General features: G+C 38.1%; 2 protein-coding genes across 5 annotated transcripts in view; one reads left to right on the top strand and one right to left on the bottom strand.

Moving 5' to 3' along the window:
- Nucleotides 1-7,776, top strand: part of LOC127430760 (BDNF/NT-3 growth factors receptor-like) — a 46,096-nt gene extending 38,320 nt beyond the window's left edge. Inside the window, exon 18 of the mRNA XM_051680788.1 lies at nucleotides 168-7,776. Coding sequence (XP_051536748.1) covers nucleotides 168-353 — 186 coding nt within the window. The 3' untranslated portion in view covers nucleotides 354-7,776. The remainder of the gene's footprint in view (nucleotides 1-167) is intronic.
- Nucleotides 1-27,705, bottom strand: part of LOC127430774 (E3 ubiquitin-protein ligase KCMF1-like) — a 52,824-nt gene that overhangs the window by 3,534 nt on the left and 21,585 nt on the right. The window contains exons 2-8 of one of the 4 annotated variants that reach the window (XR_007895490.1): nucleotides 21,408-21,575; nucleotides 21,166-21,305; nucleotides 18,473-18,574; nucleotides 17,833-18,010; nucleotides 15,533-15,818; nucleotides 14,971-15,286; nucleotides 11,625-14,694 (exon numbers count right to left, since the gene is read on the bottom strand). Coding sequence is in view for 1 of the 4 variants with exons in the window: in XM_051680830.1 (XP_051536790.1) it covers nucleotides 15,025-15,286; nucleotides 15,533-15,818; nucleotides 17,833-18,010; nucleotides 18,473-18,574; nucleotides 21,166-21,305; nucleotides 21,408-21,575 (1,136 nt within the window). In the remaining 3 variants the exon portion in view is untranslated. Of the gene's footprint in view, nucleotides 1-11,624; nucleotides 15,287-15,532; nucleotides 15,819-17,832; nucleotides 18,011-18,472; nucleotides 18,575-21,165; nucleotides 21,306-21,407; nucleotides 21,576-27,705 lie in introns of those variants that run through there. The other 3 variants (XR_007895491.1, XR_007895492.1, XM_051680830.1) reach the window with 3 other exon arrangements.

Genomic DNA, 27,705 nt, shown 5'->3' with positions numbered 1-27,705 from the left:
TTAGTGATCATCACTGATTAATTTCAAAGTCAAAATGCTGCCTTTTTAAAAACGAATGGCAGGTAAAGTTATAGCATGTTGCACTCCGTGTCTCAAGAATCACTGGATAGGTTCAGAATGGAACACTACCATATTACCAGTGACCGTGTTTGTGCTGCCTCCTGCAGGTAATCGAGTGTATCACACAGGGCCGGGTGCTTCAGAGACCTCGTACTTGCCCCAAAGAGGTGTATGACCTAATGCTGGGCTGCTGGCAGAGAGAGCCTTACATGAGACTCAACATCAAAGAAATTCACAATCTGCTCCAGAGTCTGGCCAAGGCCTCGCCGGTTTACCTGGACATCCTGGGCTGACCCTGTGTGGGACATCTGTTTGTCAGTGTGGGTGTGTAATTGTGAGAAATAGAGAGTGTGTACAGTTGAAGTCAGAAGTTTACATACACCTTAGCCAAATACATTTAAACTCAGTTTTTCACAATTCCTGACATTTAATCGTAGAAAACATTCCCTGTTTTAGGTCAGTTAGGATCACTATTTTAAGAATTTGAGATGTCAGAATAATAGTAGAGAGAATTTATTTATTTCAGCTTTTATTTCATTCATCACATTCCCAGTGGGTCAGAAGTTTACATACACTTTGTTAGTATTTGGTAGCATTGCCTTTAAATTGTTTAACTTGGGTCAAACGTTTTGGGTATCCTTCCACAAGCTTCTCACAATAAGTTGCTGGAATTTTGGTCCATTCCTCCAGACAGAACTGGTGTAACTGAGTTAGGTTTGTAGGCCTCCTTGCTCGCACATGCTTTTTCGGTTCTGCCCACAAATGTTCCATCTGATTGAGGTCAGGGCTTTGTAATGGCCAAACCAATACCTTGACTTTGTTGTTCTTAAGCCATTTTGCCACGACTTTGGAAGTATGCTTGGGGTCATTGTCCATTTGGAAGACCCATTTGTGACCGAGCTTTAACTTCCTGGATGATGTCTTGAGATGTTGCTTCAATATATCCACATAATTTTCCTTCCTCGTGATGCCATCTATTTTGTGAAGAGCACCAGTCCCTCTTGAAGCAAAGCACCCCCACAACATGATGCTGCCACCCCCATGTTTTGCAGTTGGGATGGTGTTCTTCGGCTTGCAAGCCTCACCCTTTTTCCTCCAAACATAGCAATGGTCATTATGACCATTTTGTTTCATCAGACCAGAGGACATTTCTCCAAAAAGTAAGATCTTTGTCCCCATGTGAACTTGCAAACTGTATTCTGGCTTTTTTATGGCGGTTTTGGAGCATTGGCTTCTTCCTTGTGGAGCAGCCTTTCAGATTATGTCGATATAGGACTTGTTTTACTGTGGCTATGGATACTTGTCTACCGGTTTCCTCCAGCATCTTCACAAGGTCCTTTGCTGTTGTTCTGGGATTGATTTGCACTTTTCGCACCAAACTACGTTCATCTCTAGGTGACAGAATGCGTCTCCTTCCTGAGCGGTATGATGGCTGCATGGTACCATGGTGTTTATACTTGCGTACTATTGTTTGTACAGATGAACGCGGTATCTTCAGGTGTTTGGAAATTGCTCCCAAGGATGAACCAGACTTGTGGAGGTCCACAATTTATTTCTGAGGTCTTGGCCGATTTCTTTTGATTTTCCCATGATGTCAAAGCAAAGAGGCATGGAGTTTGAAGGTAGGCCTTAAAATACAATTGACTCCAATTAGCCTCTCTGAAGCTAATTGGCTAATTTGTCAACAATCTGTCTGTAAAGAATTGTTGGAAAAAAATTACTTGTGTCATGCACAAAGTAGATGTCCTAAACGACTTGCTAACACTATAGTTTGCTAATATGAAATCTGTGAAGTGGTTAAAAAATTTTTTTTTAATGACTTCAACCTATGTAAACATCTGACTTCAACTGTATATGAGTGAATGTGTGGGATTTAAGGAGTAAGGGAAGGTTTAGATTAGGAGGAGTGATTGAATATAAAATTGCGTGTGTGCTTAAAAATGGCTTGTGCTTCAGCCTTCTCACCACATAGACTAAAAGGCCTTAAAATTGACTTTGTGCATTTGCTTTTGAGTTTTTACCTGTCTGGGTTTGTCCATTTGTCTCATGCATCACTGTATTTTTTTTTAATCCTAAATGGTCTACAACATTAACAAATGGAAACAATTGTTGTAAATATGCGATAAAGACAATGTAGACCCTTTGTTTAACAGCCTTTTTGAAAAAGGTACCAGGGTTTCAGAAAGTTTACAGTTATATTGTTTTTGTCACCATTTGTTTATTGAGATGGACAAAATTTGGACTTGATGAGGACCTAATCAATAGCACAATGCTGTCAATGCCCTGGCAACACATTTGGGTGGACACTACACAGATGGCAAAGCTATCCCAAGGAGCAAACTTTGGAGTAACAATCATTTAACTGCCAGATTGACAATGAGTTTTATTTCATCCATTATTTTATAACAGGTAGGATATAATTTTGGACTATTCTGCTAAACCATCCTCTCTGTGACAAGTTGAAATGTATAACCCTGAAGCTGATGAAAGGCATGTTTTTGGATGTGTCGGTGCACCCCATCAAACTCAGTCTGAACTTTGTAAAAGAAGCACAGCGACAAAGACACCTCCGATTTTTTCTTTCTCAAGAGGCTTGAGGGTGGATGCTGACACCAGCAGTGACACTAAAGTAAGACTTTGTTTGGCTCCCTGGCCATATGCGCTGACGTATTAACTGAGGGCACTTGCTCTCCAACTGTGGTTTGAAGAACGATACTGTTCTTGTGTCAGTCAATGGTAAAAAGTTTTGTTTTTTCAAATTTAGGGTGCTTACACACTAGAGAAATTCCTGACAGAACATTTTCCAGATAGGAATGCATTTTGAGGTTGTGGAAAGTCAAGTGAAATGGATTTCCGAAAGCACAACGAAACCTGCCTCTGAAATTCTTATTGGTCGACAGATGCCCATGTCAGAGTGCGTTGCAGGCAAGAAGGTGTTTAATTCCTGTAGAGAGCTATCCGTTCATTCCCATTCATTTCAATGGCAGATGCTCGCGCGTAACCTGTTGGAAATAAATGGCCTGCTTGCGGCTATCTTTGCTCTCATGGGTTCTGGATACAGGTTTTTTTTTTTTTTAGCCAATCACTTGAGCCATAAATGTCATGTGACTAATCACTCTGGAGCCACAGGAAAATGACGTTCTGACATGCTGATGGCACCTCAAGAATGCGCAGTTCCAAGCCGGTCACTAGTGACTATCCTGACCTGTGATGCCAGATGGCGCAGATAAGAAAAAATTGGTCTGTTTAATGCAAACAATCGGACACTGACAAAATGTACTATAAATATTTGCAATTATATTTCGTGGTCTATGGCAACTTTTCAATGGCTGTCAATTGCAAAAGATGCTTTTTGCCCACAGAATGGTCTATGTAAAGCATTTGCTAGCAGGGGATAACTGGAACATGCTAACCAGGCAAACCTTGATCCAGCGAAAGAAAAATTCATCCCAACTTTTTGTTGCATGAAAGAGTGTCACTTTCACCAAGCCTTATTTTATTCCTCTACGTCTTAATGACACACCATCCTCATTGAAACCAATGGATTCCCAGTATTCTCTGACACAGTGTAGACCAGGGGGTCAGCAACCTATGGCATGCATGCCATCATTGGCAAGTGAAGGGGTAGTCACTGTCACTGTGCTTCATGTGCTAGAATAAGTGGGGTGGTGGGGGGTCGTCGGCACAGTGATTAACAAGAAAAATTAAAAATGGCACTTCATGTAAAAAAGGTTGCCGACCCCTGGCTTAGACTCTAATATGTAGGTGCCCTCAATCGTCGTCGTGTTGTAATCTGATGGACCTTGCCTTTGGGAAAATTTATTTCGTACCTGTTCCTGGGAAGTACATATCATAGATGTTGTCCATAAAGTAATAAACCCAATTAAACAGCTGGATTTTTTTTTTTGCTCTCGGATTATTCATTATTATCTGTTTATGTATCGACTACGAAATAACTGCTAAATAATACGTGTATGTGATAATCGATGATCAGTTTGTTTTCGATGTATTGTGGGCCGTTTCAAAGCAATGGGCTTGATGGGCACTGTGATGGGAATGTTCATGTGAGAATCATACGAGTTGGACTGACCCTGAGGTCACAGCTGAAAGACCCAATGAAGGGACAGTCTCGACTCAACCTGTGTGCTTCAACCTCACCGAACAAGTTCACAGAGGAGGACGACTGACAACAAACAGGTTTAAATAGACTACAAATGATTTTTTTTTTTTTTTTAACTAAAACTGATAATATCATATACCATTATCAGTATTTCCTTAAGTCCTAAGTATACTTCGGTTTTCCGTGTGCCACACATTTCATCATCAGCACACTGTGTGGACTGTCCATGTGCAGCCCAGTTTTTCTAGACACATGGACAGTCAGCATCTTTGCACGTCATCGGCACATGCACCTGCCAGTGACTGTACTAAAGACAATCGCAAAGCAATTGTAGTCCGCATATGAGCTTGCAGTCAAAAGAGCATACTCTGAAGCATAATTTGTCTCACACTGTTTATGCTATGGACACAAATTACATTGTACATTTTATGTCTTGTTGGGGAGAGGTTTTCTAAGCAACCGGACTAAATGTTTTTACCTGGCGAAAATTAAAACAGCAACAAAAACCCATAGAGTTGTATTGAAGGAGGGACCTGAGCTATATCTAAGGACCAGAATATCATAGAGACTTGGTGGGCTCTTTTGACTTGGGAAAGTAAGGAACCACCTAGCAATGCCCTAGAAACCATTCAGAACACCCTAGCAACCGAACAGTAATGTGCTAAATTACAATAATGTGCAACCATCCTTACATCATGGAAGCGAGTTTTTCATGGGCACACACTCACTTGGGGGTGGGCTTTTTAAACTTGGGCCAGTGGGTTACCACCAGGCAACAATCTAGAACTACCAAGCAACACCCTAGTAACCATCCAGAACACCTTGGGAATCATCGTGGCGAGTTTTGCATTGGCAAACATTGGCGGCACTAATGGTGGGCTACCGGGGCTTATGCCACGAATGTCTACAGTAAAGCCCAGAATGTTTTTAACATCTTGTAGTGATGTCAGAAGAATTTTAACTATATATTTTAAAATGAAGTAATGCAGTATTTATAAATCAATGATACCTGTTTTTTTCTACAGTATTGATAACACCAAATATAGACAGCACACACGCGCTGTCTTGTTGGTGGCTATACGTGCATGCAAGAAGAGCGCTCAGGACTTGTGATTGTGGCTGTTTGAACGGTCAAAATGCCTGTCTAGGTGAGATATTGGAAACTTTGAGTTGGTCCATCCAGATGTGTTAAGTACCAAATATTTAGATATGTATACCCTGAACAAAGAGTAATATATACAGATGTGCTTGAGGAATTTGCAAACTTTAAGTCTCGAGCTAGGACATCTGTGTTTTTGGAAAAACTCTTTTATTAAAGGCACAGTGCCATAAACCTCTCAAACTTTGGCAAATCTAGCAACTAGTTTTTCCTCATGAGCACCTATTTTAGCCTATTTACAGCCTGAATTAATAATAGGCTATAATACTGTCAGTTGTACACAATGTGTGTTGAACTACGGAAAGCCGAAAGGGACAATAATATATATATATATTTTTTTCATGTTTAAAAGTACATAGTGCTAAAAGCAAGCAACTTTTATTCTTTAAGTGTATCTGAAGTTGAGACAACAGTTAGTGGGGCTGTCAAGTTGAATGCCTTATTTATGAATGAATATTACCCACAGTGAACTTTCAATCTAATAGTATTCGTGAAACCACTGACATCCCCTTGACCACACAACCAATTACAATTCGTCCAAAGAAAACTAAATCTAGTCCAGTTTCTCCAGTTGACTATCACCACTGTTGACTAACTCCAGGGCTACAATATTTGTATGATTTGTCCTCCTCTGCAGGGGTAAATGTTTCTCTATATTCAGATTAAGGGGGCTCTTTGTGGTCTTCAGCAACACATTTTGCGCAGACCGACTGATTCTTTGGAGTAAGAAGTATTGCAGATGTGTTGCTCTGAGAGTATCTGTAAATATGCAATTAGACTGTAAATATACATGAGCAGGATCAATCATTCTTTGTACACTGATGTCAAAATTCTTTCCAAACAGTCCATTGGCAGGACCTACTGTATTTTAATAGCCATCTACCCATCATCACCAAAGTTGTTACAGTGTGTCCAATCAAGTGTTGGTCATTACGGTCTTTTAATGACCTCTTAGAGCTTTGCACTTACTTTATAAACGTACTGCTCATATATTTGTAGTTTTCACCCTACAATTGTAAGCACTGCACAAAAAAAAAAAAAAAAAAGATTGAAATTGAAGGGGAATATTTGCTAACATTACAGATATTGAACACATGTATTCGGTCAGTTACACTGAACAATTTTCTTGTGTTGTGGCAGACTGACTTTACGTGAAGTCTTTATTGAACAAATATGGCATTTTCTCAGTTTTTGCTATATTTATGTCTGTTCTAAATAGCCAGCCTGTACTTTATAATCCATTCTGTGCAGTTCTAATAGATGTCTATATAAATAGTGTTTTCTCTATATATTCTGTTTAAAAAAACAGGCATCATGTCAAAATGTGTGACAATATAAAGGGAAGAAAAAAGTGTCTAATGGGCCTTCGGCAATATGTAAGTGTAAATACAGTTTCTTTAACGTGACAATGTATTATTTTATTTTCTCTGTGGTTGTTCACAATGAAAAATGTCTTCTTTAATATCTCTGTAATTGATCAACAAGCCTTTTCTCCTGTGTATTATATAATTATTATATTATAACCCTTAATATTGTTAAGGGTTGGTTTCAGATTGAGGAACGCCATATTAAAATGGCAACCTTTTCCCAGTCACCATCCACATCCAGGGGGAAAATGGTCAAGAGGTCACCCATCCTCATTTGGTTTTTTTGAAAGCTCTTAAACATTCTATATGAATGAAGAACTGTGACTGATTACTGAAACCATGTTTATGAATTTAATTACTTTGTTTTATGCGCTGTATGGGTGAATCTCATTAAGACTTGAGAAATGTCCAGATCAAATTTCTCCCCAAAATCAAAAGAAAAAAATTATATATTTTGCATGAACAAAATGAAGCATGTTTTAGGCCCATTAAGAATATTTTGTGGTTTTGTATGGGGACTTTATTTTCATTACAACTAAATACAAGTACTTTTTTCTTAAGATTTAGGGGCGAAATATAAACCAGACATTTCTGACCCCTTTAGCCAACTGGCATTTGCCATTTATGTTACCCCCTTTTTTTTTTTCTTTTTTAAAGCTGGATCACTGGTTGTGAGTGTAAATGTGTCTGTGTGTACACGCGTGATATGGTGTGTGAGTGTGTGAGTGTTCCCGGCAGACTCAATCTCTCACGGCTTTAGGTGTCAGTTCTCTTATGCTTGTGCATCTTGTGAGAAGCTTCTTTGCTGTCAGTGGAAATGTTCCTTGTAATATTGTGCATTTAATAAAAGTGGTATGTCTTACAACACCGCTTATGTTGCAAATCATATTCCTACCTTTTAAAGTTGCACCATGTTTTTTTTTTGTTTTTTTTTTTAAAGACCTATTGAAAATGATTTATAGGTACAAGACTCCAGTCATATCAGTTACCTAAAGTTGGGTCACTACCTCATGGTGGCTGCCATGTTAAGATCACCTATTGTAACACTTCTGGCTGTGAAATAAATAATGGATGACAAATATGCCTGTGAATAGGTTGTTTCTACAAAAGAATCTGAAAGCATCAAGTTTTGTTTCATGCAACACCCACTATATATAGTCTTCGTGCAACATAGATGTCACGAAGAAGTCCAAGACCATGTCTTTTCACACAGCAAATCATACACAAAGAGCTACTTAGTGCACCTTTAAAACCATTCATATATTCATAATTAAATAATAATCAATAATACATTTCATTAAGTATTTTTTAATTCATTTTTAGAAACTTAAAAGGAATGTTCCAGGTTAAACACAAGTTAAGCTCAATCAACAACATTTGTGGCATAATGTTGATTACCACAAACAATAATTTCGACTCATCTCTCCTTTTCTTTATAAAAAGCGAAAATTTAAGTTACAGTGAGGCACTGACAATGGAAGTCAATGAGGCCAATTTTTGGAGCTTTTAAACAGAAATCTGAAGCTTATAATTTTATAAAAGCACTTGCATTAATTCCTCTGTTAAAATGCATGTATCATTTGAGCTGTAAAGTTGTTTAAATCATAATTTTAGGGTTTGCTGACATTACATCGTCATGACAACAAAGTTGTAAAATTGGATATAACTTTACACAGAAAAGGTTAGTAAGTGATTTTATCACACTAATAACATGTTAACACTAGGGCTGTCGATTTAACACGTTAATTCAGTGCGATTAATTATATAAAAAATAGCACGTTAAATAAAATGAATGCTATTAATCATGTCCCTGGACAATTCAAGCTTGAAGTGCCACCTGTTTTCTCCAGGGGGCAGTAAACAAAACTCCAGCTGTCTAGGAAACACGCAGCTTATACAGAGAACAAACCACACTCACTGACAGCAGACAGCACAAGATGAGAACATGATCTTGCATACAAACACAGCTTGATGGAGCGCAAATCAGATCACAGGGATCTCAAGCCGTGTTTTTATAAGTTTCAAACTTCATTTAACGTGACACAGCGACCTAAAAATGGGATGTGTATGGCACGACGCAAACGAGACGCTCCAAAATTGTCTGTCTGACGCAGGTGTACACTGACGCATCCTTAGACAAGCCCTTATAATAAATCTCGGACTGATTGAGAAATTCAGTTGCAAAATGGATTGCTGTGAACTGTAGACCAATGATAGGCTTATGTTCAATAATATGAAAATGAACAATATATATTGCATTCTAAAGCCACTTTTTGAATTATCTTTTTTAATGCTTACCTTGTGTGCCTAAATAATGTAATGCATTTTAATTCTGTATTATTATTTTTATTGAACTATTTATTACTAAAGTTATTTATAACTAAAATATGAACTAAACATTTATGTATGCGATTGTGATTAATTCGATTAATTAATCGTTTACATCTTGTGACTATACTTTCGAAACAGTGAGCATTTTAACATTTATGAATTGCTCCCATTCACTTCCATTTTATGTGCCTCACTGTAACCACAATTTTTGGCTTTTTTCAAAGAAAAGGAGGGACGGGGGGGCCTGGGTAGCTCAGCGAGTATTGACGCTGACCACCACCTCTGGAGTCACTAGTTCCAATCCAGGGTGTGCTGAGTGACTCCAGCCAGGTCTCCTAACCAAAGTGGCCGGTTGCTAGGGAGGGTAGAATCACATGGGGTAACCTCCTTGTGGTCGCGATTAGGTGGTTCTCGCTCTCAATGGGGCACGTGATAAGTTGTGCATGGATTGCGTGATATTTGAGGTTTAACTAGTCAACTTAAGTCATTCATTGACCTGCTGCAAATTCCAACATTCCTACCGTAATACAGCAAAAAATGAATTCGTCTCCATTGTATCTTAATGACATTGAATGATTTCCTTATGTATGTTGTTGCTCACAAAAGGTTATTTTGGTAGACAGGCCACTGTAAGGCATGAAAGGCATCCCAAGGGTAATATTGAGGTCTAACAATAGCTGGAAGTGACAGCGGCAGCTGCTCAAAACCAAGTTGCGATTCACATGAACAAATTCATAGTTTGCACGAAACTTATTTTGGCAAAGCGACCATGGCTTGCAGGTAAAAAAAAAAAAAAAAGGTATCAGGTATCTTCAGGCTTAAGGGCTTCACTATTGTTAGCTGCGTTCGTTGTGATATTGCCTGTGGTGGACACGCAATTGACAAGCCAAGTATTTTAGTCTTTAAAGTAATAGATTGTGGCGAATGATGTAACGGAATTAAAAACGATGGAAATTTATCAAACTATTGATAAGCATATAAACAATATATTTTAATTGTATTGCTAAATATTCAGAAATGTATAACTATAATAGTAATTTGAGGGTGTAGGGAAACCATCTCAATTGCATAATTTAAAGTGCACCATTGGAGTGGGCGTTCACTGAAAAGCCCTTTTTTACCACACATTTATTTGAAAAAAAAAATCTAGTTGTTTTTGTAAATGTTTGCCTTGGCACACTAGAAATTACACACTTCACCTTTGAGAAGCGCACTTTTTTGTTTTGTTTTTCAGAAACATTGCGTGTACTAATAAAAACTTAATCTGAAAAGGGAGTAGGGTTTGGGGTACATGGGTAGAAAAGTTTCTAAACAGATACATGTGACTAGTATTCAGACCACAGCCACAGAGAGTAAGAGGATGGGGTTTGGTTTTCATCAAAAGCTGTGTGCTGTTTTTATTGTAGTATTCTAAACTTACATTAAAAAAAAGAAAGTCTGCCCATGTCCTAGATTCATTATGAAAGTTAACGCACAAATTCCATATACATCTCATTGTATTTTACATAGAGGATAAGAGTATAGGCATGGAGGTGGCATGATCAATCACAAGGCTTAAAAGAAACAAAAAGAGATTTTAAAAAAAAAAAAAAAAAAAAAAAAAAACCCTGAATAAATAGAAGGTGCTGTCTATTAGCAGAGAGTTTAGCATGTCACACTTTTGAAGAGTTGAACAAATAGCCTGCAAACGTGGCAAGTCTTGCAACCTCCTTTACTGATGAAGAGAGAGGAAGCTGGCGTAAAAGAGCGCATTAAAAGCAGATATGTGAAGAGTAGAGCAAGAGGACAATGGAGAGCCTAACTTGTCTGTACAGGTGCGCAAGTTAGAGAGTATATCTGGTGGTTACACAGACACTAAGACATCAACGTCTAGTTAAAACGGTATAAAGCAGGTTCTCTTTTAGTCGACACCTCACACTCTTGAGAGGACACACTCTTTATTCTCATAGGCAACAAGACATTCTTTAAAGCAGTGCTTATCAACTGGTTTTGCTTCATTTATATTGGACACAGTGGCGTAACTAAAGGCAGGGCAAGGTGGGCAGCCACACTTGGGCCCGCAACGGCAACACGAAAAGGTACATGAAAAACTACAGCGTGCCAAAACAAAGGTAACAGGCAAAAACAACTGAGGGGGGACCTTGGATCGTAAGATCCGAGTTACGGACACGCCACTGAATGGACATCAAGCAGCAACCCAAAACAGTACCTAACCCGTGACCCATATTAATAGGAATAGTTTACCCAAAAAGTACAATTCTGTCATTATTTATTGTTTTGTGTTCCCTCACAATCCCCTTATCCAAACTTTACCAAAATTAAACATGGTTTTTATACATTACCTGTAGTTGAACTACAATACTTATAATACTTAACTATAAAACCATAAGTAACCACAAAATGTACTATGGTTTTACTCCAGTAACCATATTTTAACTCTGATATTCTTAGTAAAACCATAGCAATAATATAGGAAAACTAAAACTGTGGTAATAATCATTCTGCCAAAAAACATGGTTACTACAGTTTTACTATAATTTATGGTAAAAGTCTGGTATTTAAAACTATGTTTTCCACAAAAAAAAAAAAAAAAAACACCTTGCCCTAACAAAAATTAACAATGGTTTCTCTATAGTAAGCCAACAGTAACCATGTAAACCTTTTGTGTTAAACTCGTGCGACCCCGCGTACACATCGCTATACGCACCGCATAATTTAAATGAATTTAAACTGACTGATCTTGGTTCAGGAAACTCTGTGCTTTCAGTAAAGGGTTAAACTTTCATGTGACAAAACAACATGGTGCTGACCACAGCAGAGTTCGTCTTTGGGAGAAACGCCAACAAAGCTACATCTGGTAAGAAACCTAATTACATTTTTACATTGAAACCTGTTTGAGTCAAAAGATTAGTCTCTAGTTTCATCCGACATGCCATTTTTAAAAATCTGAGTGATTTATTGCAAAATGCCATGCTGCTAAAACAATGTACACTCATGTGTACTTCAGTGCATTTTTTCCTTAGAAATCCTTTATTTACTGTGCGTTATCACATTGAGAATCAGTGGGCTCATCAAAAAGCTGAAAAATACTGCTTTTAGAGACTTTATATTGAGTTAGGATGAAAATAAGGTGCATTTTAAACTGTTCTAGGACCAGTGCAGACAGACCACTGGAGGTTAAGTCATTCACTAAACATTGAGCAAGGGAGCATCTACAGCTTTCTATGCAGCCAAGTGCATTCACTCCTAATGTCTGACCAAAAGTTCAGTTTCAGGCTGCAGATGATGTTTGAACACTCAACATGTTTGGCAGAAATGGGACAATGGTAATCAGTACACAGATTCAGAATTTATAATGTATCATTTTATTTTAACATGGCTGGCAATGACTGGATGATGCTGGCCATAACTTTGAATCAGAATTAATTGCTAATTTCTGATGTAATGTCTGTATCGTCTCAAAAACATGAATCACCAACACTCCTGGAAACATAAAAATGTAGTAAAAAAAATATTTATTTCTATAGCTTGGTATTATTTAAAATTGTACAACTTAGTCCTGCTGTCCTCCTAAGTTGCCATCAATTTTTAGGAAAACTAATTTCTATAAGGATTTTTTATTTTTTACAAATCAAAAAGGGAAATGGAAAATGCACAGCATTCACGCTCTGTCTCAGGAGGTCAAGAACCATGAAAAAAAAAATACACATATACACACTACTTTGGTAACATTTTAATGTTTAAAGTTATTTTATATTAAATGTAAATGTGTATCTTTACACTTCGTCAAAGAAACAAGTGCAATGACTATTTTAGTATCATAAACCTTTAAGTAGCCTAAACAAAACAGTTCTTGCTTAGGACTTGTAAAGATTTGTTAACGTGTCGCTTTGAATTCAGTAACCACAGTAACCGCTCAAGAGTCGTTTGGACGGATTAATCAACAGAACCGAACCATAAGAGTCATTTGTTCGTGAATCGGACTGTGCTGTATGTTTGTTTTCAAGCACAACCAATGAGTACAGCCCAATAGAAAGATGTGTTTTGGCATTATTTTGTACACACTCTTGTTTTCTCGTCACAACCAAACAGCAAACTTACAACTCGGGTAAAATGTATTTTGCGTGGCGCTGGAGATTAGTTAGCGGTGGAATGCCACTGCTAAACAGCAGTGCAGGAAACACAAATTAACCATGGTATTACTATAGTAAAACCAACCATGTTTTTTTTGGCAGAATAATGGTTTTTATTATCATAGTTTTGGTAATAAAATTCCTATATTATTCAGGGATGCAAACTCATGAGAGGTAAAAAAAAAAAAAAAAGGTGAGAAAGTCATAGCAGTTGTCCAGATATACAACTGTTGATTTGTAAAACTTTTTTTCTTTTTATTTAAAGCTTCTTTTTTTTTTTTACATGTCTAAGCTTAAAGGAACCCTTCCAAGTGATTTTAATCAATTGTAGAAAATTTGGGCAAATTAGCTAAATAAAAGGTTACTTTAGCTGAAAGTTAATTAGTTTGCATCCCTGATTATTACTAGAATTAACCACGAATATCATGGTTAAAATATAGTTACTGTAGTTAAACCATTTTCCATAAGGAATGAATAAAGGTTTTGCGACGGAACCCAAAAGAACTGCAAGGGAATGCAAAACTTACTGAGAGGTAACGCAAAACTTTTTGGGAGGGAATGTAAAAGTATTTCAGAAAATACATTTTCTTCCTGTCCTCTAAGGGGCTCCGTAACATCATTATTGATCCATAGCCATGACTATTTCATTCTGTGAAACAGAAATAGAAATGTTAGGCAGACTCAGTAACCATTCACTTTCACTGTATCGAGAAAAAAAATGCAATGAAAGTGAATGGTGATTGAGGATAACATACTGCCTAAACTCTTTGTGTTCCACAGAAGTCAGTAATTTGCCTAGCTTTGGCTTGCATTAAAAAAAAAAACAAAAAAAAAACATTGATTGTATGCGCGTCTTTTGACGGCAATAGATATGGGGGTTTTTCTCCTTTTAATAGTTTTGCAAAGCCCATTTAGTTTGCTATCCTAACTATGCACGATTATATGGTTAGTTGCAATTTATTGCTTGCATTTAGCATTTTTTTCTGCCCTATCGGAACAGACCTGCAACTTAGATCAGTTGAGAACCACTGCTTTAATAAGTTAATTTGCCTTGGCCAATCAGGGCAGACCATGTGTTCGAACATCCAATAGTGTCGCAGATGAGGAAGGGCAAATTGGAGTCGAGTGACAAAAGCGCATTGTTGTTTTTCTTTCAATTTTGCTTTTGATCTCTGTTAAAAAAAATTAAATAAAACCTAAAATTTGAGATATATCACTCGAAAACCCACTTCTGTTCGAGTAACCCTTAAAAAGAAAAAGTTAAAAAGAAAGCTTTGGGATATTTTTGCCTTTTTAATGACAAGGTCATTAAAAATCATGCACGCTGCAAATAACCTCATGCAGTAGTTATGGTAAACCATCCAAGCACTTTTTATTCATTAATATTCATAAATACACACAGCAGCTTCATTAGAGAAGGTCTCTGGTTTCCTCTTCAGTTTTTGAATGTGGATTATTTATAAGGAGAGCCTTTTTGCAAGACACAGGAAGCTGACGTCTGCCACGGATACCTACGCTCACCTGCTAAAGGAAAAAAATTGTGGAATTGATTATCAACTTTTATATATATTTATTTATATATATATATTTATATTTCTTATTTTCTCTCTCTCTCTTGCTTGCTCACTCTCTCACACGCCTGTTCTGATGTATTTTGATTTTTTTTTTTTTTCCCCTCACGCTCTCCTTTTATGGATTTATACAATGTAACAAAGATGACAGACCTGAAATTACACTCACCGAAAAAAAAAAAGAAAAGAAAAGAAAAAAAACGTTAGAGAGAGCTGTGTTTTTGCCCACCGTCATTGGCAGTTACAGCACAGAGGACATTGTCTGCGTGGTGGTGGGATATCATCAAAGAGGAGGTGGTGGAGGCTCTTTGCCTGTGGAGCTCTCCTTCAGGTTAAGGCTCTCCAGAGCCACGTCTAAAGGCATGATGTCCACGCAGCCCATGGCGCCGAAGTCAGCAAAGTCTCGCCTTTCGTCCTCATCAGAGGATGAGCTCTCCTCTCGCATTAGCGTGGACAGCAGCAGCTCCTGTACGAACAGGCTGCGGTCGGCGCGCTCGCTCTCTAGCGCCTGCCGTTCCGCCTCCGACATTTTCGGCTCGTTCAACCTGGTCGAGGTAAATGTAGAGGATGTGACTACTACATTACAAAATACATCAATTAAAATGGGGATGATATTTTTTGATCCATAAGAACTAAGAATAAATCCAAGAAACAACAACATTCCAGATCAATATCTCTCAGAATGTTTTAAAGGGACTTATTTTATGGTTGAACTATCCCTTTAAGAATAATGATGTGATCTGAACAATTTCATCATGTAGGTGGATTTCTTGAGCAACTCCGATCCATACCGTGTGAGAAGGAACTGGGAGCTGTGTGAGGCCAGTGGGTTGCTCTCAGTCATGGCTGTGTTTGTAGCGGTGCTGGGCGGCGGGATGCTGGCGCTGATGTTGCTAGGGTTGCTGCGCTGGCGCGTGGCATTGCGAGCCGTCTCCAGCTGCTGACGCGCCGCCTGCGCCTGCTGACGCTCAAGCTGAAGCTGCATCTGCAGTTGCTGCAGCTGCGAGGCAGAGGGGCCTGAAGAGTTGAGCTGCCCTCCTGCGGAGCGCCTCACACCCGACAGCTGAGAGAGTAACTCTGATGATGAAAACAGAGAAAAGAGGGGAGAGTGAATAAATGTAAAATTGAAACCGATAGACAGTCTAACTAACACTTGTGCCAACAGAGTAGAAAACCATCCATAAGCCAGATAACAAACAAAATGAACTGTGAAGAGAAATACACAAATATCGTATACCGTTTTCAAGTGCTGTAAATAATGGTACTGACTAAAGGTTGACCGATAGTGGATTTTGCAGATACCGATAACTAAGATAGTGGAAAAGGTTGATAACTGATTAAACGGCCATTAGTTTTTAAAATCGATTTAAAGAATGTTAAAAAACTTTCTTAGTCTTTCCTATTCTTACACATATTTTTGCAGATAGTTCCAAAAAGCAACTATCGGCATCGATTAATCGGTTAAACCAATATATTGTTCTACCACTAGTATTGTCAGGACTAAGGGGGCCGAAGCACAGGATGCATTCTTGCTTTGCATCTTTTTGTGTTTAAGTTGTTGGTTTATGTACATTTGGGGCAAACATATTTTGCTGAAGGATAGTGTCTTCCTGTTTTTTTTCAGCGTCTTATGCCATTTTTGTGTTATTTTGGAGCTTAACGGCAAAAGTCCACCTTTACTTTCATAATATGAAAAAGAGTGGCCAGGATGATCTTTAAAACTTTACCTTTCGTGTTCCACCGCCTTTAGCTTTGATTCCGGCACGCACTTGTCGTGGCATTGTTTCGACAACCTTATGCAATGTCACAATTTTTTTTTTTTGCAAGGGTTGCATTAATTTTTGGCCGAGATCTTGTATTGATGACGGGAGAGTCGAACCACTCTGTAAAGTCTTCTCCAGCACATCCCAAAGACTTTCAATGGGGTTAAGGTCAGGACTCTGTGGTGGCCAATTAATGTGTGAAAATGATTCCTCATGCTCCCTGAACCACTCTTTCACAATTTGAGCCCGATGAATCTTGGCATTGTCGTCCGTGTATATGCCCGTGCCGTCAGTGAAGAAAAAAAATCCATTGATGGGGTAACTTGGTAATTCAGTACATTCAGGTAGTCAGCTGACTTAAATGTATTGCCGCATAACATTGCTGAGCCTAGACCTGACCAATTGAAGCAACCAAGAATTTGGTTTATGAATTTTCCGACCACATTTCTTCCGTGAAGCTGACAGTTCACCACTATCCTTCCAGGTTTTAATAATGCGTTGGGCAGGTCTTAACCCAATTCCAGTGATTTCAGCAATCTCCTTAGTTGTTTAAATTGCAATTAGTGTCTGTGTATAAATAGTCAATGAGTTTGTTAGGTCTCACGTGGATGCACTGAGCAGGCTAGATACTGAGCCATGGGGAGCAGAAAAGAACTGTCAAAAGACCTGCGTAACAAGGTAATGGAACTTTATAAAGATGGAAAAGGATATAAAAAGATATCCAAAGCCTTGAAAATGCCAGTCAGTACTGTTCAATCACTGTATAAATATTCACAATTTCTGCCAGGGTACACAAACTTTGAGCACAACTGTATATGTGTGTATGTGAATATTTAACCATTAAATGTAATTTCTATTCTTATAAACATCAACTTTAAATCAGTAGTTTATACATTTCCATTTTCATTTTGCATAACTCATTCGCAATGCTTCATGGGATTGTAGTTCATTCCCTCATGAAACAGGGTAAGTACACAGTCTTGTACCTTTGTCTTTTTATTAAATTTTCAAATACTTTTTTGCTTCAAATGTCATGTTGTGATTCACCTCGGTGCTGGTTGGTTTGGTTCATGGCTTAGAACTCTTTTATGATGGATTTTAATGAAAAAAATGAATGGAGGAAATACTTGCGGAACCAAGATGGCGGAAAAGTGGCGGGTACTGTTGCATTCTATTGAGGAAAAACTTGCGACAATCCTGAGCATTAAAAATACATCCCGAGACCCCAACATTCTGCTCCATTCAACTGAACTCCATCTATGGGTTTTGAAATGCAAGAACGCATTCTGTGTGTCCATCCCCTAAACCCATCCCGACACATTACACACCTGCTATGGGGTCCATTGCTTCCCTATTGCTTGGAGAGTAGGAGGAGCTTTGTGAAGAGGAGAGCCCACCAGTAGAGCTGCTGGTAAAGTGCATGTTAGTCCTGCGTGCCCGCGGACCACCCAGCCCCCGCCCAGGGTGGAACATCCGGCGCACGTGCCGCACGCCACTGCTCTCATCGTGCACACGCTGGTTAAGGAGCAACTGCTTGAGAAGGTTAATACACAGCCATTGAAGAGGATAAAGTCACATGACTTGTGCTGAATACACAAATATAACCATAAAAAAAAAAAATAATAATAATAATTTAGTCTGATCCATGGTCAAGTGGTTAAAAGCATGTGCTGTTGAGCTGTGGTGCTTATCTGGGTGATGCAAGTTTGAATCTGGCTTGCTCTCTCTGCTATGTCTGTCAAATCAACCCAAAACAAAGACAAAAACCTCAAAAGCAAAAACACCTGCATTCAAATCCTCAAAGATCCATGGTCACAAAACCTTAAGAAAAAACCTCATGCAACCGATAAGCACAGTCGATAAACCTTGGAAACATGGGCAAGGTTATCTGTGAGGTGATTTGCACATATGCACACATTGTGTAAAGGAGCAAATACATAATTTAATTAGCATCACATAAAAGGATATTAAATCTCTAGGTGCTCTGTGTTCAAGTGTGAGATGAGCAGCAAAGTCATCTGTCACATGATTGGGGTCGCCACCAGGCAAAGCTGCACAGATTGGGCAAATCTGGAAAAGAGAGACAGAGAACCATTACATACTACAACAACTCTTTATGATACGTTTAGGTCATTGCCTACAGTTGCAGAGTAACAAGCCAGTTTTTTTTAATTGCACTAACATGCCTGTGGATAAAAAGTTTAAGGTGATATGCATCTTTTGTATTTAACGGTATCATTCATCTGTACTATGAACTGCAGTTTACAACACACACCTAGGAAAACTCAAACAAATCATAAGGCCTATTCACACCTAGTCATTAGGCCTAGTCATTTTGTGTCCGAGTATTCGAAGTGGAACTATTTTTTAGTTAATCCACTTTAGCTTCACTTCGGCCGTGACATTGCATCTCGTTCTTGTTTCAGTGTCTCGCATATTATTATAGACTGTAAAAAAACATTAAAAAATAAAATGGGGTAATCAAAACATTAGGCATCATATACTGTCATTATGTGAAGACTGCATCAAGGTACCACCGAAAATCTTGACTTAAATAAAAAATGTTAACATAAGGTCCCTTATTGTTACCGAATGTCACATCACATATGTATATTATCGATCATTGTTTTTATGATTTTGCAGATAACGATAACTAAGGTGGAGGAAAAGGTAGATAACCAATTAACCCTTTCGCCCATATGATTAAACTGGTGTGATTACATTAGCCTGGGCTCAGAGGCGTACAATCAATCAAACGGGTGCAATCTGCATTTGTGCTGCTGTTTACCACAGGGATGTAAACTCATGAGGGGCAAAAATGGTGAGACCGGTCCACAAACATGTTTTCCGGGGATATATTTTTTAAGCTAAAAGCACCAATTCCAGCTATTTTTAAAGATTTAAATATTGCAAATCAACTGCACAATTGTGCAGAATTAGATGAGCATCTTATGTGCTATGAACGAGTCACTGAAACATTTTTAGTCGTTAACGAAGACTGCGATTTTATACATTTACATTAGACTCGTTTACGTTAAGGTCTTAGCATTCTCTTTGTGAATGTAATTATGTATTCAGTAACTGGGGTCTCTGGATACTCGGAAACGACAAGGTAATATATAAAAAAATAAAATACAAAAAAATGTACATTCAATATGGCTTCATATATTTGGACAGTTTTTTTATATTTCTTGTTTCTTTGAACTCTCAAAGACATAATTTGTGAGGTAAAAACGTGTGTGAAAAACATTTTGGTGTAAAGTGTCACTTCATAGACAATGTATTTGGCAGCGCTGACACAAGACTTGTGAAACCCCCCTTAATGTGTATAAACATCAGTCACTTTTACACATTAATAGCACTTCCGCCCCTTTCTCTTCTTGATGAACATGGTAGACTCACATGCCGATGCTGATGTGAACAGCAGACCACAGCAAATATTATTTTCACGTACCCATTTGCTCCAATAGCAAAAGAAAAAATCCACTATTACATTTGAATGACTTTCCAGAAGAAAAAAAATAAAAATAGAAAGTGGTGGATTAAGACAGTAAAATAGGAGATGATTCCAAATTTACTGTCACTCTTTCAGCAGTTGTAATCGAAACCCCCTCACAGCTGTGGTAATTCATTTTTTAAAATTAATTCCAGGGTAATATAACACAAAGCATAATGTTATAAACTTAAACTCAATATTTAAAAAAGTTTGCTAGATTTACGCTGCTAAATAAGGCGGAAACATGTCATCACAGCCTGTGAAAAAGGTCTATAATGAAACAGCTGCTCAAAACAGTCTTTTCAACATTACAATATCTTTATTTTTATGTTACCAACAATCAAATAATCACAGAAATAATGGAATAAAAGTTTAAAGCCGTTGCCATATGAACTGGCGGTTTTGATGCGGTGAAGATTTAGTATTTTTTTTTTTTTAACGTCAAACTAAGAATGTATTATGTAACAAGTCCATTTGATCCTTCTCCCAGCTCATCCATCAGTTATTTTCACCACTTCCGGAGCAACAAGTGGAATGGCTAGTTTCTAAGAACCACCTTTGCTATGACAAACTGTGTTAAGAATTAACACACTATCGTGTGGTATCGTGATACTTTAGCTGGTATAGTATCATAAGATATGATTATGGTATTGTGACAACCCTACTATTAAGTAAACATTGTCATATGGGCTAATAAACACTGTATGAGCAGTTATTCATCAACAGCAGATCATTCATCAATAGTAGGTCATCAATAATCGCTTGTTAATTTTCATATGCATCTTTTTTTTTTTTCACAGTTGCATTAATAATTGTTAATTTATCCATAAACAGTGATGGTGCCAGAGTATCGGCTCCGCTACAATGCTCTATATGTACATTTTTACAAAATAAATCTTTGTCGCCTATATATTCATTAGGTAAAGGATTCTGGCCACAGAGGAACATGGAGATAATGGAGAAAATATCTGCATCGCCTTTGCCGATAACTGTTCCAAAAACTATCGGCACCAATTGATCTGTAAAACTGATATATCGGTCAACCTTTAATTATTACATGAGTAAATGCCAGCAAAGATTTTTTTGAAAAATAAATAAATAAATAAAACAAAAGCAACACCAGCTTCATCCTAAAACTTTCAACAAAGATGGCATGTGTACTCACCACCTCTGTAGAGGTCTCTGCGTGTTCTGAGGTGACGTGCTCCTGTAGAGATGTTTCTGTGTAGCCCATTTTACCACAATAAGGACAAGTAAACGACTGAGGTTGCTCTACTGAGAATGCCTCTCCCCCATAATACAAGTCTGCAGACAGTTTAGATAAAACCCAATCACCATCACCATTATTGCACCACCAAAACATCATTACTTATAGCTGATGAATAGTCAAAAGACTGCTTTACTTACCAAAGTCTACCCTGGTTAGTATGCACTGCATTGGGTGCTCCGTGGTGTGTCTAGTTGTTGTGGCTCCACTTTCATAGCAAGATGCACAAAGGTCGTAGTCGTAGCAAATTAAACACTTGTATCGGCGCCCTCTGAAGTTTCCTTTTAAACATGCATCACAGCTCACTCCTGCATGAGAACAGAAGGCATTTTAACACAACCAACTGAAAGTAACCTCTCTGAAGACTGTTATGGCATTTAATCACAGGCCAGATTGAACTGGTTAATTCCGATTTCTTACAATTAAGCAACATCAACACTACACATTACTTGCGGCAAATACTGCGGCGGAGAACACATTTAAAGAGACTCTGCCTTGTTATGGATGACGTAGGTTGACATAGTTGTGGTACCTTGCACAAAGCAGGAACATCATCACACTCTTTGAAAATGGACTAGAAGGGGTTCAAATTTATATTCTCAAAACAAATGATTATGGACACATTTAAACTCTCGCTTTGAGGGAGCAATATTTCACACTAATGCTGGCTGATATATTAGATATTTACAATATGTGTGATGTTTTGTTGCTGATATACAACAAACCAACATCATGAGCATCACAATGATTTTAAGTGGTCAATGATTTTCTACAATGATTTAGCGTCTGCTGTTATGAGAATTTAATAGCAATATTTTATATAGACTAACATTTTAATGGGGCTGGTAATTGCCACAGACCTCCCCATTCGATATTACAACGATTCAATATACACCGATCAGCCACACCATTAAAACCACCTGCCTAATATTGTGTAGGTCCCCCTTGTGCTGCCAAAACAGCACCAACCCGCATCTCAGAACAGTATTCTGAGATGCTATTCTTCTCACTACAATTGTACAGAGTGGTTATCTGAGTTACTGTAGACTTTGTCAGTTCAAAGCAGTCAGGCCATTCTCCGCTGACCTCTCTCAACATTAAGGCATTTCCATCCACAGAACTGCCACTCACTGGATGTTTTTTGTTTTTGGCACCATTCGGAGTAAACTCTAGAGACTGTTGTGTGTGACAATCCAAGGAGATCAGCAGTTACAGAAATACTCAAACCAGCCCGTCTGGCACCAACAATCATCCATGTTATTATCTAATCAGCCAATCGTATGTCAGCAGTGCAGTGCATAAAATCATGCAGATACGGGTTAGGAGCTTCAGTCTGAGTGGTGGTGGCATAGTGGGCTAAAGCACAGAACTGGTAAGCAGAAGGTTGCCGGTTCAATCCCCACAGCCACCACCATTGTGTCCTTGAGCAAGGCACCCAACTCCAAGTTGCTCCAGGGAGAATGTCCCTGTAATAAGTGCACTGTAAGTCGCTTTGGATAAAAGCATCTGCCAAATGCATAAATGTAAATGTAATGTTCACATCAACCATCAGAATGGGGAAAAAAAATTTGATTTTTATTTTACTTGGTTTAACCATGACGGCCATCTTTGTGTCATGGCACATAACAAATTTTGGTTATACAGCTGTTTACGGAAACCTCAAAATCTCACCTCAGGATGGTCCTAGCTCCTTGGAACAAAAACGTATTTCTTGAGCACATTACACGGTACATGTACATATATAAACATTTTGCACATTCTTGTTCCTTAGACTTAGAACTTAAGTCCTAATATAATGTAGAGGTCGACCGATAGTGGATTTAACCGATAACTAAGTTGTTAAGTACCTGCCGATAACAGATTAATCAACCAGTATTTTTTTTATTGATACTAAATGAAAAAAATAACACTCAAAGTAAAATAGTTCTGAACTTTATTACAAAAATAAACAGTACTGACTGAACCATGAAAATGTATCGTACTTTTTTAAATGAAATATATAAATATTAATATATATGAACTAATATTCAAATTTTAAAGTCAGTTGATTTTAAAATTGACGTTGTATCCTTGGTCCACAAGAGGGCACAATAAATATATACACCATTCAGCACAGTTATATTATTGCATAGAACATTCCTATACTGGGTGTTAAAAGAGAGCATTTCATTTTCAACTAATGTGCATAAAATAAATTAAAAAAAAGTTTTAGTCAGTCCATATCTCAAATGTTAAGTCATAAGTAAAATGAGGGGGGAAAACGCTTCAACAGACAGTTCACATGGTGTTACACTTGCACTGATTCCTACTACTCCAGACTCAAGCTTCATAATAACAGCGAAATACCACATTGTTTTTTTTATTCAGTACAGTTGTATGTAGGGTATAGCATTATTCACAGATAGCAGTGTTATTTGGCTGAACTTGGTGGTGAAGCGGCTCAGACTATGAGTCCAGGTCAGGGGCTGTTCAAACAGACGGAACACAACAGACTGGAACCGAACGTGAGGATCGAGACACATTTCCAAGTTCAACATCTTTCCTGACAAAGCATTTAAACAACTCATTGCTTAATCTGAGAAATGCTTATAAGAGAGCAAGATGCAAAGGCCAAAGACCTCCACCAACTGTAAGGGGCTGTTCACACCGCCATTTACTTTTCTATGTAAACGCACGCTAGACGAACGTCTTTGTTTCCCTTTGTTTTTGTTTATTCAGTGTCTCGTGCAGGAGCGCTGTTTTGGAATTATAATGCTAAAATACCAAATAAGTAAATACAGAAGCACTCTTGTTGTGGAATAAGCAGAGCCGGAGCTGACACTCAGCTTAAGCAAAACTTGCGTGTCGAGCGTCTTTAAAGGAAACACCCTGGCGTTACATCATTAATGCAGTTCTATTTAATGCGTTATAGCTTTATTAAAGTTAAAATAATAAGGAAACTGGCATTTCTCTGTGCGGTCAGCGCCTCTTCTATGAGTTGCGCGAAGTGTCCCAATCTAAGGGGGAAGAGACTGAAACTGCACTCAGCTGATGCACACTCTGTTGTGGGGACGTTCATCCCTCGAGCGCACACGCTTAATGCAGCTAGATTATAACGCGATGGCAACTTATTGAATCATAATATATGTCACTGTGCATTTCTTATCGTGAAGAAAACTGGCAATACACAGCTTTATTAATAAGAGAGAGTTTGTTTTTTTAAGTTTTTTTAAGTTAATGATGGATTGAAGTGGGGCCTGGGTAGCTCAGTGGTGAAATACGCTGGCTATCACCCCTGGAGTTCGCTAGTTCGCTAGTTCGAATCCCAGGGCGTGCTGAGTGACTCCAGCCAGGTCTCATAAGCAACCAAATTGGCCCGGTTGCTAGGGAGGGTAGAGTCACATGGGGTAACCTCCCCATGGTCGCTATAATGTGGTTTGTTCTCGGTGGGGCGCGTGGTGAATTGAGCGTGGTCGCCGCGGTGGATGGCATGAAGCCTCCACACGCGCTATGTCTCCGTGGCAACGCGCTCAACAAGCCACGTGATAAGATGCGCGGGTTGACTGTCTCAGACGCGGAGGCAACTGGGATTCGTCCTCCGCCACCCGAACTGAGGCGAATCACTATGCAACCACGAGGACTTAGAGCGCATTGGGAATTGGGCATTCCAAATTGAGAGAAAAAGGGGAAAAATCCCCCCCCAAAAAAAGAAAAAAAAAAATATGGATTGAAGTGAACAGTAAGGTGAGAGAGGGTAGTCTTCAACCCATTATACACTGCAACAACATACGTTTTTGATTAGTGTTTGTTTTTCAATATAAATATCTAAAACTCATTTAAAACAACGTACATTTACTTTAGCAGCTATACTGCAGAATAATTTTTTTATATTTTATCTGAGAATGTTGAATATAATATTAAAAATGAAAATATTTTAAAATATCTAAAAATCCTTTAAAAAAAGATGCATTTACCTGAGAAGCAGCATATAAGATATTTAGACTTGCTTTTAGAGAATAGATCTTGAATATAAGTGTATTTTGTCTTTACTGCACTCGAAGAAGTATAACCAAGTGAAAAAATATATTTATATACAAAATACACTTACATTTAAGATACATTCTCTTAAAGCAAGTCTAAATATCTTATATGTTACTTCTCAAGTAAATGTATCTTGTTTTAAGGATTTTTAGACAATTTTAAACGGAAAAAAAGACAAAAACACTTGATAACAATAGGATTGTTTTGTAGTGAAATTTGTACTGAATTAAACATAATAAAAAGTATTTTTTTCCATTAATTCAGTGAATGTCATTTAGAGGTATTATTAAAAGATGATTTTGTCCTCTTTATTGTTAACAAGCACGTTTAATACAACCTTTTAAGTCAGGGCACAAGCTGAATAGTCGGTTTAGAGCTAATGATTAATCGTTGCAATAAATCGCCCAAATAGTCAAATCATCATTAGATTAGTCGATTATCAGAATAATCGTTAGATGCAGCCCTACAGTGAGGATAAAAAAAAATGCGTTTCTGATTTGTTTATACGTTTTCTCTCGGCTGCATGAAGATATTAATTTGCTTTCGCACTAGCTTTAAATATGCAACTTAGCTGGCTAACGAATGCATAAACGTGGCCAGCTGGATATAAATTAATGCAAATAGATGGTAACAATCATGACATTTAAACATTTGGGTAGGACTTGTGTGTAATTTTGTCACATTGTTCTAACCGCTTGAGGTTAGCTTTGATGTTAGTGTCCTCTCAGCCTTGTCAGCAAACTTACTACTGCTCTCTACTAATGCAGCCTCTAGTCAACAAATGAATTATTTTATAATATGACAACATGTCCTGTATACATACCTTTTCGTTGTTGATGTTTTAAATCCGTATCTGAAGTGTTCCGCTCCATGCAGAGTGTAGTCTCACGTGTTAAAACAAACACCACAAGGCATCAGTGATTTGATAGTTTTTTCACCTCTAGAGGCTGCTCTCATACTGTATAACGACAGCGGACCCTTACCAGCTGCTCCAGCACTGACAAAAACTATCGGTGTGGATTTTTCCAGATAACCGATAGTTCCAGAAATCTGTTAACGGTGCCGATTAATCGGCAAAAACGATATATCGGTCAACCTCTAATGTAATGCTCATGATTGCTCAAAGTTCCACTTTTAGGGTCAATGTATAATGGGAAGGGTTCGAGTCTCAGTCTTAATTTTTTTAGGGGGTACCTAGGTAAGTATAGTGTGCATGCAGAACATTTCAGGTTTGAGACTTTTTTTTTTTATGGGGGCGATAGTGCAATTTTTTTAAATTCTCCTCACTTTCAGGTTGAATATCTCTGGTGGGGGACCAGATAGGAACCTGAAATTTTCACAGAAATAAGTCCTCTATAGTAGCTTCTGTGTTTGAGATTCCACTGGTTACAGAACTAGTGCTAGTAGAAATCTGGGGAAAAGTCCAACAAACAAACAAATAAAAATGAACAGTATTTTACAGTAATTATGTTAATGATTGACATACAATATCTTATGCTTGTCAATGAGGTCTAAAATGTTACTATTGATATTGGCAACTGCGAAGCATGATCTATCGCAGGGTTCTTCAAATCTGCAGAGTTTCGCTTTATTCTTGCCCCCATAAAAAAACAAATAAGAGAAGTCTCAAACCTGTTACGTTCTGCATGCTAGAGTTGGGGTACTCGAGTTTGGACTCGAGTCCGAGTCACGAGTCCAATTTTAATGGACTTGGACTTGTCATGGACTCGGATGCATTCTTAGTCAGACTTGACTCTGACTCGAGCCTTTGGGACTCTGGATTTTTTTCTGAGTCCAACCGAGTCCATGGCATTTGATTTGTGATGCAATGAACAAAATAAATACAAATAATGAAACAGAATAAATGGACACTCTGTCTGCAAGCAGTTGTAGCACCCCCTGATGTCGTAGATGTAGCAAGTGTTTGTTTCACCATGTTGAGCAAACACACCTGCAGAGCAGCACACTCAGTCAACTAATATGTTACAATGTCACTACGGAGACTGCTGTATAACATCGATTACCGAGGTGGCTGGCACAACGAACACAAAGACAGGTATGAAGCCAATGTACTAGAAACTACAAGGCAGTTTCGCACGGCACAGGACCTGACAACTGGTAAAATCGCACATGGCCTTTGTGTAGTTAAGATGTTGCTCGCATCGCGGTTTCATCATGGTTACGAACTTCATTAAGTTAAGTCACCCACATCATGTCTCTCACAGTTTACTGAAACAACATATAAATATTATTAATATTGGTCTAAGTCTTTTTAGGTGTAATTATCCACACATGTAGGCATCTGTAGTCTCTTGTGGTCCACACAGTGTCGTCAACTTAAACTGTCAACTTTTGGTAGGGTCTTTTGGTTAAATCTCCTCATTGTCCTTCTCGCTATTGTCTTTGATATCGTTTGCA

Source organism: Myxocyprinus asiaticus, chromosome 3, assembly GCF_019703515.2.
Source record: "Myxocyprinus asiaticus isolate MX2 ecotype Aquarium Trade chromosome 3, UBuf_Myxa_2, whole genome shotgun sequence".
Lineage (NCBI taxonomy): Eukaryota > Metazoa > Chordata > Actinopteri > Cypriniformes > Catostomidae > Myxocyprinus > Myxocyprinus asiaticus.
This window is presented reverse-complemented; position numbering and strand designations above follow the sequence as displayed.